Here is a 20,324-nt window from a genome sequence, read left to right as displayed (position 1 = left end):
TAACCCAGACCTTTTCTGTGATGGAAATCAGATATGTGAAGTGACTGTGGGACCTGAAGAACTTTGTCTCCAGTCTTGTCTTGTTCTCACTGATGTCACTCTACCATTACGTAACCTTTTTTTCAGAGGAACAACTTTTACCTGCAAAATGTCAGCCTCTCCCCCTTTATCTAACAAATTTGGCTTTGTTAGTATTGCCATGGAAGTAAATAAATAAATAGAAGAAATGAAGAAATATATGTAAAAATGGTTTATTATAATGAAATTGAACTTCAGTGATTTTAAAACTATAGTAATCCACAGTATGGTACTTCATCAGTTGCAGTATGACACGAATATATTACATTCATTCATTCTTCTTGTCTATTTGCTGTATTTTTATCAGGGTTGCAATGGATCCAGAGCCTGGGAACACTGGACAATTTAGCTCACCCAATCTGCATACTGGTTTGTTTTTGGAGGTTGGAGAAAACCTGAGAACCCAGAGATAACCCTGTGAAATAATTAGATTTTTCTTTACTTTCTCTTATGCTTAAAATCTGTTTCATACTCTTGATGCTGAGTCTTGTTATTTATGAGTATATTCTGTACCAGGGTGTTCTAACCTGACATGTCTCACCATTAGATAAGTGGATGGAATGTACATATAAAAAGATAGATAACCACACACACATTGTCTTGTGAAGACCCTTTTTATCATACAATCAGCTAAGCTGCTCTGAATATGTTACAGCATAAATTACTTTATATTCAATATATAAACCTTGTTAAATATTGGGTAGGCTTTCACACATTTAGTTAGACAGGAAGGTAGACAAGCTGTGTGATGAGGCTGAAACAGGACTCCAACTACACTCCCATATTTCAGTGAATAAAATTCATCTACTTTGAAGATCTTGTCTCCAGAATTATCCTTCTACCCTGTGAAATGTTATTCTGGTCTAAAAGACAACATGAAACTCCAATTAGAATGTAACCTGTGTTGAACTGCTCTGCAATACAAGGCAACAAGTTAACCTACACTATGATTTCTTGACACTACACTATGAAACTGGCCCATTTGTTTGTCACTTACCACCCCTCTTTGTAGCCACATCAACCTTTCCTCTGGGCTGTTTGATAGTTGTAGGTCAACAGCATCAGGTATTACATCAGCATGGCATTGATATTTCCTAGGACCAGGCACTGCCCTGCTGATAACTTGGTTATCCAATTTTGGTAGGTCACTTGGCATTCCTTCCATATGAGCAAAGCTCCATGGTACGCACCTAAGATTTGTTTTGGTGTTAATATGGGGAGTTGAAAATCTGGAGGCTCTGCACAGGGACCATCAGTTCACACTTCATTTCCATTGTGAAATGTTGTAGTCACAATAAAAGAAGAGTTCAATAGTTGTCAGTCAAGAGCACCAGGTAAATTGTTACCTTCCTTTGCAGAGTGGCTTGACACAGATTACATTCTCTCTGGAGTTTCAGGTTTCCACATATTCTCAGTTTGTGCATTTGGGTGTTGTCTTTTACATACCCTGTATATCTCTGGTTACCATCCAGAAATGAATAGCCATCCACAAAGAAAACTTTGTCAATAGGGGAATTTTATTCTTTATTTGTGGGTCTGATTTAATTAAACTATTTGGTGTATTGTTTAATATCTTTATCTGAACATTTATTTTATTCTTCTAAGTAATTCAACACATTTGATCACTTTCCACCAAAGTCAGTTGTTGCATTGTGTGTGTGTGTGTGTGTGTGTGTGTGTGTGTGTGTGTGTGTGTGTGTGTGTGTGTGTGTGTGTGTGTGTGTGTATATCGTTTTCCTCTTTTTCGTACCCTGGTGGTCTTCTGATCAGCCCAAAATCTGCTTGTGGTTCCATTTGAGGTGTTACATAACATAATCTGTGGCCTTGACAACATCCTCTGAATGATGCAGTTAAAACGTTATATCTTAGTTATCATTTAACCTTATAGGAACATTATTTGAAATGAGAAAACATCCTTAAAACATTCTTTTAACATTAGATTAAAATGTTTTGTTTAAAACATTAATAGAATTTATAGGTTATGTTAGCCGAAGTTGCGAGAATGTTCCCTGCTAGCTGAGCTAATGGCGACTTCATAGTACAGCGACTGGCGACTTGCAGAGATAAAATCGCTATATGTGTGAACGCACCTTTACACACTATCACTCACTCGTGCTTTCATGCAACATTCAAACTAAAGATGCACATTTGACTTTTATTCACCCCAAAAAACAAGACAATACAACAAACAATACAATGACAAACTCCAAAACAAGACAACCTAAGAAACACAATATTGAACTGCACAAGGGTTCTCTGACATCAGGAATTTTAACCACCTGCATCCACTCATGCTCTGAGGCTATTTATCACTCCTGCTCCTCACCTCTGCCTAAATAATTCTGAATATAGCATATTGTGTAGATCAGTGGTGTCAATGATGAAGGGCACAAACCTACAGAGAATAGCATTTTCCCTCTTTTAACACACCACATTCAGACAAATGTAATTAGCTGATAGGTTGATTCAGGTGCTAAACTAGAAAGGATGTAAAACATTGCTATACAGTGGCCCCCTGGCTTCAAACAAAGTTGATGAGTTTTTCTTGAGAACGGGTAAGACGGTCCAAGTGATTCTGCATGTCAATGCGGCGTCTGCTGACATTAGACTCTTCACGCAAAGCATCGGCCACCTTGGCACCGTTCATTAAACCCAGTATCTCACTGCATAGCATCTGAGCGGATTCCTTCAGCATGAAGTATCGGATCAGCATGGGCACCTGGTCAGCCAAGCGCTGCACCATGATCTGTCAGGAGAGGGGAAAAATCTCTATAATTCAAAATTTCCAGATTTTAAGGTAAATGTTTAATTGATGTTAATTGTAGTTGTAAAATGGTAAACATTTAATAGATTTTTCCCACAATTATGTACTACTATAATAGCTGATAGCACAAAATACAGAGGGAAAGGTTTACATTTGGAGATATAGAGCAGTAAAAGAGATAATTATATTGATACAATAAGCTTTTGTGAGAATTTATTTCTTAATAATTAAAAATATCTTTAATGTCAGATTTTTTTAGACAACATATTTGATTTGCATAACCATACATACCCTACTGTTTAAATATATCTATAATAAAAATAATAATTATGAATGAAATAAAATGAACAGTTTTATTGGTGTATATAATTAATAACCCATTCAACTTAAAATATACCTCATAATACGCCTGCAGCATTTCAGGATATTTGTTTCTGTTGTCAAACCCAGCAAAGTTGTCTTCTGAAGCATTTTGTGCCTTAGCAGGCTTAGTCTCATTCAAGGTCTTGAAGTAGATGCCATCTTGAGTGTAGACCAGTTGCTCCATCTCAAACTGCTCCATGAGCCTCTGCTCCACCTTGGCTTCCTGCTTTGACTGAATGTTGTCGATCTTGTTCTGTGATGTTGATTTTAAGTATGTGATTATAAAGCTTCAGAAAGAATGGATTTAACTGGTTCAGAAATATTTCACACTTTCACAATGGAAATGCTTTAAAACTAAAAAATATGATTTACCATTGCAACAGAATGGAGGAAAGGGTAGTTGTTCAAGTAAGTTTTGGACACCTCTGAAAACTGTTTCTGAATGATTTCTGAAACACAAGCACATCCCGGTCTGAATTTTTCCATTTTTCCACACAATATACACAATCACAGAATTACTACCTTGTTTTCTTGTGCAAATTAAAATATACAACATGCTGCATTTTTTGCTTATTCACTTCAAGAGAGAAAAAAGAGAGGCTGGTGGGCAAATTGCTGTGGTATAATAGTAATAAAACACTTTGGGTTGTGCTGTTATTGAAGACGTTTAACTTCAGTTGATTATTTTCACATAACACTTCCCATGGTGTTTGGGGGTGGATACTTATGTAAGCCACTGCATGATAAAATCATAATTTGGAAAAATGACTATTCATGGTAGTGAATTGTCAGTTCATTTTTTTAGGTGATATACTGTGTTTTCCATGTACCTTTCAGATAAATGCTGATAAATAAACACATTTAAACTGAGTTGTTCATGCTGTTGGTCTCCTAAACTGGTGGAAAGTTGATGAATGAAAGTTGTGAAGGTTAAATGGTGTAAATTTACCTCTGATGCTCCTGAGTGTGTCAATAGCTGGTCCTGTTAGCTGGATCACAAGTTTCTGCACCACCATCTCAAACACCTTGTAGTCACTGAAACCAGGCAGTTCACGTCCTCTGTGCTTCCGGTCATATTCACTCACCACTTCCTGGACCGTTTTGTGGACTGCATTGGGTTTAAAATTTGACCAAAAATCAACACCCCATCAGTTCCCATTAATAGGCATCATTTAGTTGGAGTTACCACAAGGTTTATTTTATCTGCTCTAGACAACTAGTAGCCAACGTTTATTAGAAGTACTTGCTCCTCAATGCCATAGTATTCTCCATGGAGACAATGTGCTGTTTTAAAATATATATTTTGTCCATTGAAAATTACTAAAATGATTTGGCATGGCTTCTGTATAGGGACTGTGTACTCACATGATGCCTTTGTGTTCTCAAGATGATCTTTCCACTTTTTGAATTCAGACCGAAGCATTACAAACAAGTTGTCATTGTTGACCACTTCCCCAGATGCCAAGCGGTTGATCTTATCATTAAATTTTGCCAAGGTCTGAAAGAACAAGCAACCATGAACAAGATATAGCCAGGCTAATATAAGGCTCTGGATTTTAAAAAAATTACACACATCAATAAAAAAGATCTTCCTCTTCTGTGGGTCCAGTGGTGGACCAGCTTCACACTGACTTAGCTCTTTTCTCAAGCTCCACAGCTGCTTCTTGATCTCCTCTGAGATCAGAGGTACTGATTTCTTTAAAAAAAGATAATAAAAATTACAATTAATTAACTACAATTAATAAGCTTATATCACACAGCCTTTGACAAGTATGCTCAATGCAGTAATCATGTAGCTTTCGTGTTTCCAGGTCTGCATTTTTCCACAAATTTTTTTTTTTTTTAGCTCAGACGGTAATGTCATGCAATGTCACATGTTCATGTGTGTCAGATGATTACACAGAGTGAATCACCCCCTATAAATGTGTTATATTTTAGACCTACCATCTAATATAATGACCAGCTGTCAGTGGGGATTGCTTTTGTGTCAACTAGTAGCCCTCTGTAGTACTCAATCATTCATGACTTCCTTTACTGATTTTCTGAACATATTGGCAAAGTGTTCTAACTTACATTAAAACACAATAATAAGGAACAGTATAAAAAAAAGTGTAAAAAGAGCTGTAACATACTTTGATGTGATCAACCAGGTCTTGAGTCAGTTTGCTGGCAAGACACTGTATAGTTGCTTTCTCCTCGTACAACAGGCAACTGGAAATAAAAAAATTACAGTAAGTTCCCCATTCTTACAAGTGAGTCAAATGTCACAAATAATGAATGAGTTCTTCATACCTGAAGAATTCATGACGTCTGAAGAATTCCCTCTCTACTCGAGTGGCCTCAGACAGAGAGATTTTATCATCAATTTGCTGTTGGCCACGGCACTTAACGATGACATACCCTTTGCTTAAGGGAATGACCTGATTTCGGATTATATCCAAGATGTTTTTCTCTGTTCCCCTGTCTATAAGGTCTGGCTTTGTGAGAATAGCTGTTAGAATAAAAAAATTAATAAATGTATAATAATAATAATAATAATAATAATAATAATAATAATAATATCTGCCCCTAGTTAATAAGTGGCCAGTGACTTTATGAGGGAGGAAATGAGACGTCATTTGAACCGTCATTGCTTATTTCCAAAGAGATATACTAAATTTGGTGGCTTTATGTCAAGCCATTGTTGAGATATGGCCTTATTTCCAATCTGGCTGACCTCCTGTTTTGCAAATCACAGTTCAAGAGTACTTATAACATGAACACTCAGCACCTTCTATTTTGTTTGGTTCTAAAGTTATGAGCAGTTTTACTAATTTGTGACGGATAGTGCCTCTAGAGTTAAATTACACAAAACATCTTGGCATCCCTTATAATCCTAGTCCTTCACCCACATATTAAGTTTGGTCTGAATACATTAAATCAATGCTAAGACATGCCCTTACTTTCTGTTATAGAGACTTCACTGTCAAATTCTTTTGCACATTTTGAACAAACTGTCCCACACATCAAAAAATCAGAGAAACAAGTTTTCAGATTGGTCCCATGATGATGTCATGACTGAACAAAATTTGTAGGAGAAAAAGCACAAACAACAACAACAACAACAACAAAAACAAATAAATAAAAAAAACCTGTAAAAGGTGGAAAATCCAAATGATGGAAATTAACATCATGATATTCTTGAACTTACCATGACCCAAAGAAAGGAATGTGTACTCACATCACTACAATGTTGCATTGCAGAATTATTATTGCAAATTGTGCTGTGTTGGTGTCTGAGATTGTCCTGTATCAGTGTGCTAAATTTTAGTGTACAAAGCAGTTAATGGGCTGTCATATAATCCCATGTTGAAGGTAAATAATAATATTTAAGCTTGTGATAAGTAGCTTTGGTTGAGGTTGACACTTTACCTAATGTCCTTTTTCCTTCAGGATCCACTTCCTGTGCCATTTTCAGAGCTTCTGTTGTTGCTATATCAACATTACATGGGACCACGACCAAATTTATAGTTTGATCCTTCTCTATATATTTCCGTATGAGATTTTTGATCTAGACAAAAATGAAACAAGCAAAGTTACATTAAATGTCCTTAATATGGTTAGAAAAAAGGGTCAAATCACAGTTTACACTAACCTGATGTCCGATGTCCTCAGGTTGACCTTTTACAGGAACTCGGGCAATCCCAGGGAGATCGATCAGTGTGAGGTCACACACATCAGGAGCCATGATCTCCAGAGTGATGAGTTCATCACAAATCCCAACACCTTCTCCAGCCAGCTCATTCTGGGCTGTTAGAAAGATGTATTTATTTTTATTTAACTGAAGATATAATCTCTTTGAAGCTCTACAATGCATTATTGGGTCTGTTAAATGTTTTTTCTTACAAGATTACAAAGAATTCCACAAATAGTTCTAATGATTTATGATAAGGAGCTTCATAGAAAGTGTTCGGGTAAAAACCTTTCACTAATGGGAATTAAAAAAAAATCTAATGGACAAGTCTTTGTTAAAACATATTTCCACTGGATACAAATTCTGTAGCAGAACCTGACAGCAAGGTTCCCCATTCAGAACCATAAAAATTGACTTGTATCTATTTGTCTTTATCTGTTAATTTTATTATTTTCACTAATTTTACCAACCTGCCTGAACGTAGCACTCAACCAGTGATGGGTCATCAAACTCAATGAACTGTTCTTTGTAAGATATTACTGCTTTCCAGTGAATGCCACATTTAATCTTCCTCAGCTTTAACTCCAGTGGACATCTTGTCACAATACCTAAAGTTATAAAAGCACATTATACATCAGCTTTTGTTTTCCTACTTCCCCTAATGTCAAAAAGACAAATTTCACCCACAGTGCATGTGTGTAAAAAAGAAGTGACAATATTGTGGCTTGAATTTTATTCTGTATATTTTTACTTTTAACTGTCAAATCCTAGAAAATCATAACAACTCATATGTAAGAAGTGGTTATATATTGAATGTAATGCAATATATTTTTACTCTGTAAGAGAAATGGGGAAACAACCCACCATTTCCTCTGGGCAATGCCACTCCAGATAGTGCTTCCAACACAGAGCTTTTTCCAGAACTCTGATCTCCAATTACAGCTATAGTTGGCAAAGCTAAATCTTCGTCAATACCAATCATTCTCAATGAGTCAATGAGATCAATATAAGGACGGACCCTCTCCTGTAAATGGCTATGGAAAACCCCTTCCATTGGATTACTGTGAATAAGTAAAATACATCAGGTTTTACACATGGCAATCACACAAGTTAATGACTGCTTGATCACATTAAATTTATACTAACCTCTTTTCACCAGCATTAGCCATGTCTTCATAACTACCTTGTTCACTCTCCATCATCTAGGAAATAAAATCCATATGTGTAGCTATTGTAGCTTTCCTTTAATGTTTTTTTTTTTTTACATGCATAAATAATTAACTTTTCATACTCTCACATCATAGAAATGAAGGTATTTTTACTTTACCTGGCTGTGTACAACAACTTGATTTCACAGTGGGTGTGAATAAAGTGAAAGTGATTCATGTGACCCACACAGAACCCATATGCCACACCTGTATCATTAATGTGGATGGAGAACTGTAATAAAAACGCCCACATTTGTGCAATAAATGTCATGGTCACTATGGACAATTCCTCCCCAGACCACTCTCACTCACATTTTTTAAGTTCTTCTTTTGTTATCTGCTCCTTTTCCTTCTTTGATTATTGCACATCTGTTTTGTGTTTTCAAATTTGTCACCTTATTTAAGGTCTGTGTTGTCCCTCCTTGTTTGTTGGAACATTATGTTAGTGTTTGTGTTTGCATGTGGGGTGAGATTTCAGTTCCTATTTTGCCCTGTGTATAATTTTTGGTTTTAAGTTTTCCTTGCCTAGCATTTGCCGAGCCTTTTGTTGTCCCAATGTTTAGTTCTCTTCCTGTGTTTTGGTTTGTTTATTGGTTTGTTTTTGTCCACATTACAGAAGTTCTGCACTTTGCACCTGTCTGCCTAGGCTCTCCTTGTGACAGAACCAAATATGGAAGCAGCTCAGCTGAGGATGTCTCTCTGCCTCCCTACTCGGTTGAGGACATTGCGCAGCCTAAACTTTTATGTAATTTATAATTAAAAGTTGTTTGGAAAATATCCAAAACATTATTTTCACAAACTTTCCTTGTTTGTTTTTTGAAAGTCATTTTGACAATCTTTATTAATACATACAGTGTCACTCAAATAGTAAAACATGCAGTCCTAACACTGTTAATGTCTACCACCTCCAGTGAAAAAGAATCCTTTCTTTATTCATAAGTAAATATCCTGAGAAATATTCTCCGCATGCTTTGGGGGTTTCCTCGAGTTATTCTAGTTTCTTCCCCTGTCCAAAGATGTTTTGTAGGCTGATTGGAATTTCCAAATCGTCCATAGTGTGTGATTGTGCCCTGCGATGGGTTGGCACCCTGTCCAGGGTGTCTCCCACCTTGTGCCAGGAGTTCCCTGGTACAGGCTCCAGATAAGTGGTATGGAAAATGGATAGATGGAAAATATTGTTTCCTGATGCTCCTGGTCTGATAGAGCTCTCTGATTTAGTCACTGAACTTCAGGATTTGCTGCTCACATAAAATAAGAGATGTTACAATTCCTTATAAAAAGGTATTTGTCTGTATTTGCCCCATCCTCCATATCACGCGAACGTCCCGTCTATAGGTTGTGTGATTATGACGGCGATATCATCGATGGTGTTTTTTATGAAGAGGAATTACAAAAAATATTTGTGAACAAAAACAAAACATTTAACGTGGAAAACATTTTCAGACAAGAAGAAACACGGTCGAAAAACAATGGTATTGGTTAGATGGCTCGGATGGCCCTCAAAATTCGCATCGTGGATCGACCAGAAAGAATTGGTCGATGTACAGAATCCCATAAAAACAGACGAAACCTCGTAGATGGCACACATTCATGTAAAAAAAAAAAAACAACCATGACCATGTGGTTTTTATGTAACGCTTCCCTGTAATGCCTCAAGGACTGTTTATCCGGAAAATAGTATCTCGTGTTATACAACTCGATTATCGAAAACTATCAATCTAAAAGGAGAATGGCAAGTCGGGTTAATCGAATTTGAATATCCGCTGTCGTGGTACACATTTAATGTGGAAGATGCTTTGTTCATTTTCAACTGTGGTGAAACAACGAGGACTGAATATAATATTGAAGGCAGTATATCAAACGCATCTTACAGGTTAAAGACTGGATATTATGACGACGTCGTTTTTTGTTTTTTTTTTTGATCAGGGAGATCAACGTGACTCTGACACAACGTGCGAGTCTCGGCTATGACCATGTTAAAAATAAAATTTTTCTCAAAGGCCCTCCCAAGACATCGCTGACATTTTATGGAAAGGTGGCCAACATTTTAGGATTAAAACCGGGAGTTGCTATTGAAACTACGGACCATGCTGTTGAAAGATCTGGCATGATTTATGCACCTTTTCAGGCTGACATTAACGCGGGGTTTTACAGTATGAATATTTATACCGATATCATAGAATACCAGAACGTGGGGGATTTCTACGTGCCGCTACTGAGATGTGTACATATAGAGGGGGAGAACCACAAGAATGTTAGTGTTAGATACGACACCCCACACTACGTATCGGTTAATAAATCATATTATTTAACCATACAGGTGAAAGACGATCAAAATCGAGACGTGGGCTTCATTTACGGGAAGGTGTGTGCCAAGCTGCATTTTAGGCCTATGAAACAATTTGTTAAAAAAAAATCAAAATAATGTCATATTTCAATAATAAACCACACAGACCCTCTGCGTTATGTCCAATATGACCAGAATCAAGCGGGGAATGGGCTCCCCGGTTATGCAGGGGGCGGAGTTATGTACGGAGCCGGGTTAGGGGGTGTGTTTAGAGATCTCTTTAGAATTGCCATTCCTTTGCTAAAATGCGGTTTTAGCATAGCCAAACCACATCTTAAATCAGCAGCAAAAAACATACTAAGCCATGTTGTTAGCAATACATTATCGCATACGTTTAATAATAACAATAATAACACTCAAGATGTATCCGGACTAATGGTGATGGCTCGCAGAAGAACATCTAAACCGCCAGGGGCTCAGAGGAGCGGCCAAACGATGAAGAAAAGAAAACATAACACCAAGAAATCGTCAGTTGTAAAACGCAAGCACAAGAAGACACCAACCAGCTCTACAGCAAAAAGACCAAAGACCTGTGTTAAAACAATATTTCAGACCATGTCTTTACTACACAATATGTCAGAAGAATGCTTAAAAACCGAGCTGGACCTATTCACAGTACCATTAACACAAACCGTTATTGAAAAAAAAAAAAAAACATATATAGAACAACACCCTGTTTTTTTTGCGTCTCAATATCACTAACGCAGACGGTACAGACATTGCAGACGGAGCCCCAGTGGGACTTATTAACTATGCCGGATTTACGATATTTTCACAAGTGGACGTGTCGCTTGGAGACCGTCTCATGTCACAAAGTTCCAACACATATCCTTATCGATGCATAATAGAGTGTCCCACCAATTATGGTAAAGACGCTCTTGAAACGCTGTTCTCAGCGGGGCTCTTTCACAAAGACACGGCCGGTCACATGGACGTAACGGACCCCGCTGGTGGTAATAGAGGTTTGACCAAACGAGCTGCATTTACCAACGCCAGCAACGTTGTTGAACTACTGGCCCCCATTCACAGTGGCATATTCTTTCAAGAAAAACTAATGTTTAACGGCCATAAATGTATTTTTTAAAAATCAAAAGAAAATAAAAGTGCTGAACAAACAAGTCCGATGCATAAAGGTCCCACTTCACAACTTAACAGGACTTAAAAGATCTACTGCTAACATTTTGGTGCCACCTCAACACATCTTCAAAGGTCTTGTGGAGTCCATGCCTCAATGGGTCAGCACTGTTTTGGTGGCACAAGGGGGACCTACACAATATTAGGCAGGTGGTTTTAATATTATGGTTGATCAGTGTACTTAAAGCCATAAACTAATTACTAATGAAGGTAACCGCTGTTGTCATTCATTCATGTTAGTTGCTTATTCAGAACTTGGAATTTTATATAGCTGGACTTTGAGTACCCCTAATTTATATGGTAATCACTGAAGAATTAAAGTTGAAGTCATGACTGGCAATCCTTCTTTGTCCCGTTCCATTTTATTTCAAGAGACATGTCAATTGTCAAGATTGTTGGGATAAAAAAGAACATTCCACACAGTATCCTAAAAGTGTGTTTAAAGCCAGACTATTTTGAAAACATTATTAATTAATATGTATGTATGTTTTTAGATAAGAGTTAAAAATGCAAAATTTCAGAGGTTAATGGTGATCCTCTCCTGGGCCATCCGTAGTCGTTCCATGCGCTGATGTAACTCTGTTCTCTTTCGTCCTGACTCCGAGTCTTCACTGAGCAGTTTAGCCACATCAGCCCCATTACGCAGGCCCATGGACTCTGCCCGCAACATTACGACCGCTTCTTTCAACATAAACAGCAGAATCAACATGGGAACAAAATCTGCCAGACGCTGGTAGACAATCTGTTAGAAATAGGAAAAAGAGTTAGATTTAGTGGTAATGGCATTGATTCAGTGCTGAGAGGATCCAACTGAAAGTAAAATAAAGCTAACTAATGGAGATTTGAAAGCTTCAGTCCTGACAGTGACACAGAGTTAAACCAAAAATAAATCGTCACTCTCATTTGTAGCTTCAAGTTACATAAAAATCTATAGTACATGATCATATGTCTAAGAAGCAAATAGTGTGTTTAAGAAACACCATTAGCTTTTTTTTGTCACCTACCTCATAGTATATTATCCATTTTTCAGGTGTTAGTTTTCTGGTGTCAAAGACAGCACAGTTGTTGGGAGAGGTTGCATTCTCTCCAGTATCTAAACACACAGACTCGTACTCCTGCCTCTGCTCAACGAAACGGAAGTCGACCATCTTCTGGTTGAAAATGGGGTCCTGGGTAAACACGAGTTTCTCCATGCTGATGTACTCCATGATCCTCTTCTCCACTTTTGCCTCCTGCTGTGACTGAATGTCATCAATCTGATTCTGAAGACATAAAGTCAGAATATTTTACAGTTTTGTATTCCATATTCAAATGTATTTCATATGTTCCTTTATCTAAATTTATTTCTGTTACACATCAACAGATGACAGGAAATGTTTTATGATAGACAAGTCCAGATAATTTTACTTACTATTATCATAAATCTCAGATGAGGGTAATTTAGGAAGCAGAGCTCGCACTGAGTTCTGAACTCATTTTGCACAATGCCTGTCAAAATATTTTATTAGCAAAGAAAATTTTAATAATTGATAATTAAATATATAAAATTCCAAATTAATATAATCAAGTGATAAGCTTATGTCCACTATTTTTATGATATCGACTTAATTTGGATTATGTACGGAATTATATATTGGTCAAATCATTCATAATTTGCAAATTTAGAAAATGTGATTACATAAGTATTCACACCTCATTTTCTGAAACCCCTACATTAGTTCTGGTGAAGAGTTTGTTCTAATAAAATATCCCAAATGATGGACATCCTGCACAACATTCAAACTGGGCTGAAGGTTAATTTTCCAGCAGGACCCTAAACATGCTGCCAAACCTACATTTGAGTGGTTCAAAAACTAAAAGCAACATGTGTTAAACTTGCGCAATCACTGCACAGACTTCAGTCCCATTGAGAATCTGTGGCAAGACTTGTTGCTCTTCACCAATGGTCTCCATACAATCTGACAGAGCTAGTGCAATTTTGCCAATATTATAAATATTGCATATTGCAATAAATAATATTTTGTACTTTCAGATTGGTAAACGAAGTCCATTTCTATTACAGGTTGTAACTCTTCATAACAAATGTTGGGGGGGGGATTTGGGGGTGTGAATATTTATGCTAGGCACTCTGTATACATATATAAGACTTGACATTACCTCTAATAGTTTTCAGAGTCTCTATAGCTGGTAGTGTGAGATTGTTTACATGCTTCTGAATCAGTGATTCGTATACACAGTAGTCACTGAATGTTATCAGCTCTCTCCCACGATGTGCCTCATAGTTTTCCGTCATCTCCCGCACTTCATCCCTCACTTTGTTCAGACCAAAGACAGACTATGACTCAGATAATGTGAAACCTTATATTTTTTCAACATTAAACTTTCACTCAATTTCTCATAAAAAGACATTCATCTTATAGAAATTATGTACAGTATTTAAGATCAATTAAGATTATCTTAACTGGTAGAGAAAGTGTTCAAAGAGATCTACCATTTAACAACGATAACAATGATGTAAGATCATACTACTAAACTATAATGAAGAAACTAAAATATCCCCTCTCTCTACTGGCTGAACCATTTAACAAAGCACTTAGCAACTTAAACCAAATGTAAATCATACCTTCACACCTGGTCCCCCATTGTGACATACATTTATCACTTTACTATAATCCCATAGTATATGGTATCAGTGTGCAACCCTCTGTTAAATTTTGTCCTTTCTTGATGTTTTCCTTACTACACATTTTCCATTACTACCTTGTTCTGTATTACATATAACCTTGTACTATGTTATATGTTTATGTGTATGAAAAAAATATGAAAAAAATCTACATAATGCTTTGGAGTCTCTCAGGTGGCATTCCCATTGCTTGAACACAGGTCGCAGGAGAGAATAGATGTTTCCCTCTCCTGATGCCCCGGTCCGACAGAGCTCAGTGACTTGATCGCTGAACTCCAAGATTTTCTGCTCAAATCAAATAAGAGACATTACAATTCTTCATAAGATAAATGTTTACTCCATCCTCTGCTAAGTACTTGAAGGACTTACCTTACTCAGATAAGCCGCCATCTTCTCTGGCTCTAATGGAGGACCTTGGCCATAGCTCCTGAGTTCTAGCCTAACAGCAGACAAGCGGATTTGAATCTGCTCTGTGAGGGATGGCAGTGATGACTGTGAATAAGGAAGAACATCTGATAAGAATTGGGCCACATTTTTATGTGACCATGTATAAATCTTTTAACAGTATTTTTCAACTTGCCCTGATATGTTCAACCAACTCTTTGGTGAGCCTGGTAGCAAGGAAGCGTGTTGTGACTTTCTGTTCTTCCAAAAGATAGCTGGAGGAGATAGAACAATATTATCAAAGGTGCATTATGTCGTGTATTGCTTTTGTTTTGTATGAAGGAAATCAGCTACCTGAAGTGATTGTGGGTCCTGAAGAACTCCGTCTCCTGTCTTGTGGCCTCAGCCAAGGAGATGTTTTCATTAATGTCACTCTGACCCCTACATCGTACCATTATGTAACCTTTTTTCAGAGGAACAACTTTACCCTGCATAACCTGCAAAATGTCAGCTTCCGCCCCTTTATCCACCAAATCTGGCTTCGTAAGAATTGCTGTGGAAATAAAGAGAGCAATGAGGAAATGCAACAAAAATTTGTTCAACTAAAAATATTCAAGTCTAGTAATTTGTAAAGTTCTCAAAGTGAATTGAACATTGCAAATTGCCTTTGGAAATAGGGCTTTTAATGTTCATCTGAATTTATACCTAAAGTTCTTGTTCCATTCGGATCCACACCCTGTGCCATCCGCAGTGCCTCGGTTGTTGCTATGTCCACATTGCACGGTACAACAACCAAATTAATAGTTTCTCTCTTCTCAATAAATTTCAATATAAGACGTCTAATCTGAAAACCAAAAGGTCAATTATTTAAAAAAAAAAAAACATTCCCAAAATCCTGCATGGATGCTTTGTAATTCATGTAAATTGTCTATACACCTGATCTCCAATATCTTCAGGTTGGCCTTTCACGGGTACTCTAGTTATACCAGGTAAATCAATTAGGGTGAGGTCACATACGTCAGGAGACTTGATCTCTAAACTGATGAGTTCATCACAGATCCCAACACCATCTCCAGCAAGAACATTCTGGGCTACACACGCACACACACACACACACACACACACACACACACACACACACACACACACACACACACACACACACACAAACATACAATCACTAATAAAACATTTTAAAAAATTAGATTTATCAAATAAAAAACTAATTTCTGAGTTATACCTCTCCTGAGGTAAGTTATACATCATACCTCTCCTGACGTAACCCTCAACTTGTGAAGGATCCATGAATGTCTCTTGCACATCTCGGTAAGAGATTATAGCCGTCCATTTTGAGGAATCATTCAGCTTCCGCAGTTTCAGCTCCAGTGGACAACGTGTGACGATACCTGATATGGAACCAAATATTTAATTCTTCATTTATTAGCCCTGTAATATTATTCATTATATGTTTAATATGTTTCTTGACTATGAAACAAATTAGTTCCTGTTCCAGGGCAAGCTATAAGCATTGGTTTCCTCTCTATTTTTTCTCTCTATTGAATTTAATATGCCACAAAAAAAGCACAAAATGTCCTTTGTCCTAAAAACTGTCCTGTGTGGAAAAACATAAAGATTCTGATTGTTACAAAGCACTGACACTGAAATACTAAATAAAATGCTTTTCCCAGAAAACTTCACCATAAGAATAATTACACCTGCTTTTTAAAAAATCGATTTATGTTGAATGTGTGCAATACATGTCTCTGTGCACGTTCTTACTAAGGAAACAATAAAGTGTTAGAAAAAGCACATGTATATAAACCTATAGCCTGAATTATAGTCAGAGCTGATGTTGCAGAAAAATTATCAACACCTTCTGATAAAGTAGAATCAGAAAATCGGTGATGCAGAATAATGGTCATACAAACTCTACTCATCATTGTGTTTTTATATAAAAGTTGGCTTAATAATAAATATTTTTTTTTGGTTTACTATAAAACCATTCTTCATACATACAGATATATAGATATATGAGCCTTTACACCCTGTTAAAATTGCAGGTTTTTGTGATGTAAAAAATTAAATCAAGATAAACCATGTCAGATCTTTTGTCTTTAATGTGATATACAAACCAACAAAATTCAAGTGAAAAACAAATAGAAAAGTGTTAGTGGGGGAAAAAAATAAAAACTTACAATGACATGGATGCATAAGTGTGCACACCCTTTTATAATGGGTTATGTGTTATCTGTACTCAAAATAACTAATCACTTTCAAACTCATGTTCAGAAGTAATTATCATACAATTGCCATTAATTAAGTGATTCTTATTAACCCACAAATAAAGATCAGCTGTTTCTTTATTTATTTTCTTGAAATCTTGGTTTCATCTGACTGCTGAAGTCTGCAAGAAGCTTACAAAGCATCGAAAAAGATGGGACATGATTTGTTCTGGTTTAATTTTTTACATAGTAAAATTCTAATAGAGGTGTGTAAACTTTTTATATCCACTATCACTATCTCTGTTACATTAGATGGTTAATTATGCCCATAAAACTTTAAGCTCAGTTTCATTTTCACTTGTTAATGATAGTCATAAGATACCTGACCTCCATACAGCTGAAATAAACTTCCTAGGAGCATGAAATAAATTTTTTTTTATTACACTAAGACATTTTTATTACTGAATAAGTAATTAAGTAACATGTTGTCTGTGATTGTCTTGAGTAATCTTTCATCTCTTTGATGCTGTCAATAGGTTTAATTTCTCTTTAGGCAACTACGATCTTTGTAATACCACTGAACACTCAGCATGTACAAATAAACACTCATCTCTCACCACTGCCTCTGGGTAAAGCCACGCCAGACAATGCTTCCAAAACTGAGCTCTTCCCAGAACTCTGGTCTCCGACAACAGCAATGGAGGGCAGGGCAAGATCCTTCTCAATGCCGATACGCCGTAGGTAGTCAATCATTTCAATGTAGGGGCGCACTTGGGATTCCCATTGTTTGAGAAACAATCCAGTCCTCTCTTCAGCTGGCTGATTTGCCATTCTGTAAAAACAAAGGATTGTAATGGTATATTACGATTTAAATCTGAGAACAAGTATTTTAGAGGTTATCTGAGACTCATAATTGTGTACTTACTCATTATTGTCTTGAGAGTCATAATCCAATATTTCCAGTGGAGAATCCATGGATAAAATGTTCTAATAATAATAATAAAAAAATACCTGTTGTGTTTACTATCTTAAAGCCATCAAAGGACATTTCATTTATAATGTAAATTTTTAACAATCCACAATTTAAGGCATGCTAAAACCATATTTACAAAGAACACAAGGCAAACTTACTCAAAATACTGAATAACACAAGAATTCAAAATAGAATTAATCAAAGGGAAATAAGTAGAATAAAATGAATGGAATAATGGAATAAGCTTTAAAAATATTTAAACAAACAGTATTGAATATTTTGGGCCTTTATGTCTAGATATAGTATAGTCCCAATTTCTTTGGCACCTACCTCTGTAGGATAGAGAACTCCACACACCACGTTCTAGTTGTTAGTGGTAATGATTTATGAACAGACTAATACAATGGGGTGAAGCTTTAAACATTTAAAGTGTCTTTTTATAGCATCTAATGTGGTTCATGTAATGCAGGGGATTTCCATTTGTAACAATAATAGCCTTCAAAAAGCATTGTGTTCTGTATTCATGTAATACAAATATAGATAGTAGCACACATGTCCTTGATTTGAATAAAATTTAAGGAAGTCTTGGATGACAGCTTCATGGGTTAGGAGAAAATGCTTGCATGTACTGTAAATTTGTTCTACATGTTTATAGCATATGCGTAAGCATTTTTGTGAAATTAAATGGAAGTGTTCTATGTCCGCATCTGTTTTAAGCCTCAAGATCCCATATATTATTTATATTTATTTATTTATTTTAATCAAACCACAATAATCTAAATAATTGCATTCTACACCTCCACTGTGCAATTATTTTTGGTTTTGCATTCTTTGCCAATTAAAATTATTTCATTTTTATTAAATTACACAAATTGTTAATGGAGTATTGAATTGATGAAATGATTTTTGAAGGTAGAAGGACCAAACTTAGGAGATAAGAAGAGGATTTAATTTAAGCAGACATGAGTTGAGGTGGGTTACAGCAGGTGCTGTCTTGTATGGGTTCAGAATGATCTGAATCCATTACTGGTAGGATGTTTTGGATGTGTATGTGCGCACATGTGGGGTGCACAGGAGGAGGGGGAGTTTTAGTGAAGTTTCCATGTTTTGAGCACGCTGTGTCCTGTCTGTTTCTTACTAATAATATAACAAATCCTACCTTAAAAGCCAAGTTTTATTGTACCTACACTATATGGCCAAAAGTATACACAATCCCTTCCAAAAGTATTGGATTGGCAAGGCCAATTCTATTGTTTTACCATACACTGAAGACGTTTGCAGGGAAATGCATCCAATCTAATTGGGAGGAACTTCATCATGCAGCAAGACAATGCAATGACCTAAAACACACTGCCAACACAACAAAGGACTTCATGGGGGGGGGGGGGGGGGGGGGGTGTGGAAGGTTTCCAACTGGCCAAGTCAATCACCAGATATTAACTCAACTGAGCATGCATTTCACCTCCTGAAGAGGGATCTAAATGGAGAAATCCTCCCAAATGACAACTTTAACAACTGAAAGAAGCTGCAGTAAAAGCCTGGAAAAGCTTCACAAAGAAGAATGAAATAGTTTGGTGATGTCAGTGGTTGTTGGCCTGATAAAGTTTTGCAAGCAAAGGATATGCAACCAAATATTACATTTTATTTACTTTAAGACAATCCGTTCCAATATTTTTTCTCATCTAAAAATTGGGTAGTATAACACGTGAGGTGCTATGTTCTAAGTTGCTTAACACATCTAGATGTAAATATTAGGAAAATGGAATTCTGACATCATGTTATTCACTTCACCTTTCACACACACACACAAACACACACATTAACACACACACGGAAAACTACACTGACCCCAGGTGGCATTTAATTTGCTTCCATCAAAGCACACACTGAAAGTGCTAAGGCCAAGATAGAATGGCTTTATGTAACTTTCTTTTGCTATCAGCTGTAATTATTTTCAATAATTGCCTTTTTTACTTTTAATGTTTCTTCTACCCCATACTCATTTAATCTTATTGTATATACTCAGCAAAAAAAGCCCATTTTCAGGATACTATATATTAAAGACAACTTTAATAAAATCTAATAAAATCTAATCTTGTAAAATCTAAATAAGATTTACAGATCTTTATTGGAAACGGTTTAAACAAGGTTTTTCATGCTTGTTCAATGAACCATAAACAATTATTACACATGTACCTGTGGAACAGTCCTTAAGACACTAACAGTTTACAGGCAGTTGTCAATTAAGGTCACAGTTACAATAATTTAGGACACTAAAGAGACCTTTCTACTGAAGCTAAAAAACACCAGAAGAGAGATGCCTAGGGTTTCTGCTCACCTGCGTGAACATACCATAGGCCTGCTGCAGGGAGGCATGAGGAATGTAGATGTGGCCAGCGCAATAAACTGCAATGTCCGTAATGTAAGATGCCTAAGTCAGTGCTACAGGGAGAGAGAAAGGACAGCTGATCAATAAAACCAAGTTTTATGATTTC

The 20,324-nt window shown here is 36.5% G+C and overlaps 2 protein-coding genes across 3 annotated transcripts; both read right to left on the bottom strand.

Moving 5' to 3' along the window:
• Window positions 1-2,219: 2,219 nt before the first annotated feature.
• Window positions 2,220-10,572, bottom strand: LOC108258861 (interferon-induced GTP-binding protein Mx1). 2 transcript variants are annotated; one of them, XM_053676036.1, is made up of 14 exons: window positions 10,542-10,572; window positions 8,025-8,080; window positions 7,743-7,939; window positions 7,349-7,486; window positions 6,840-6,994; window positions 6,617-6,755; window positions 5,498-5,696; window positions 5,338-5,416; window positions 4,779-4,901; window positions 4,571-4,703; window positions 4,155-4,313; window positions 3,578-3,654; window positions 3,240-3,458; window positions 2,220-2,824 (listed from the first exon to the last, which is right to left on the bottom strand). In XM_053676036.1, the coding sequence occupies exons 2-14, from the start codon at window positions 8,078-8,080 to the stop codon at window positions 2,600-2,602; spliced, it is 1,899 nt and encodes a 632-aa protein (XP_053532011.1). In that variant the 5' UTR covers window positions 10,542-10,572; the 3' UTR covers window positions 2,220-2,599. The 2 variants fall into 2 exon arrangements, with proteins under 2 accessions (XP_053532011.1, XP_017313304.1); XM_017457815.3 differs by lacking the exon at window positions 10,542-10,572 and adding an exon at window positions 8,206-8,265.
• A 1,338-nt stretch (window positions 10,573-11,910) lies between these two features.
• On the bottom strand, window positions 11,911-18,230 carry mxh (myxovirus (influenza virus) resistance H). The gene is made up of 14 exons (XM_017457810.3): window positions 18,160-18,230; window positions 17,782-17,843; window positions 17,474-17,688; window positions 15,903-16,040; window positions 15,571-15,725; window positions 15,340-15,478; window positions 14,989-15,187; window positions 14,831-14,909; window positions 14,620-14,742; window positions 14,403-14,535; window positions 13,725-13,880; window positions 12,979-13,055; window positions 12,572-12,829; window positions 11,911-12,309 (listed from the first exon to the last, which is right to left on the bottom strand). Exons 2-14 carry the CDS (start codon window positions 17,829-17,831, stop codon window positions 12,085-12,087), a joined length of 1,947 nt encoding a protein of 648 aa, XP_017313299.1. The 5' UTR covers window positions 17,832-17,843; window positions 18,160-18,230; the 3' UTR covers window positions 11,911-12,084.
• Between the last annotated feature and the right edge of the window lie 2,094 nt (window positions 18,231-20,324).

The sequence above is a fragment of the Ictalurus punctatus genome, chromosome 26 (genome assembly GCF_001660625.3).
Source record: "Ictalurus punctatus breed USDA103 chromosome 26, Coco_2.0, whole genome shotgun sequence".
NCBI classification, from domain to species: Eukaryota; Metazoa; Chordata; class Actinopteri; order Siluriformes; family Ictaluridae; genus Ictalurus; species Ictalurus punctatus.
This window is presented reverse-complemented; position numbering and strand designations above follow the sequence as displayed.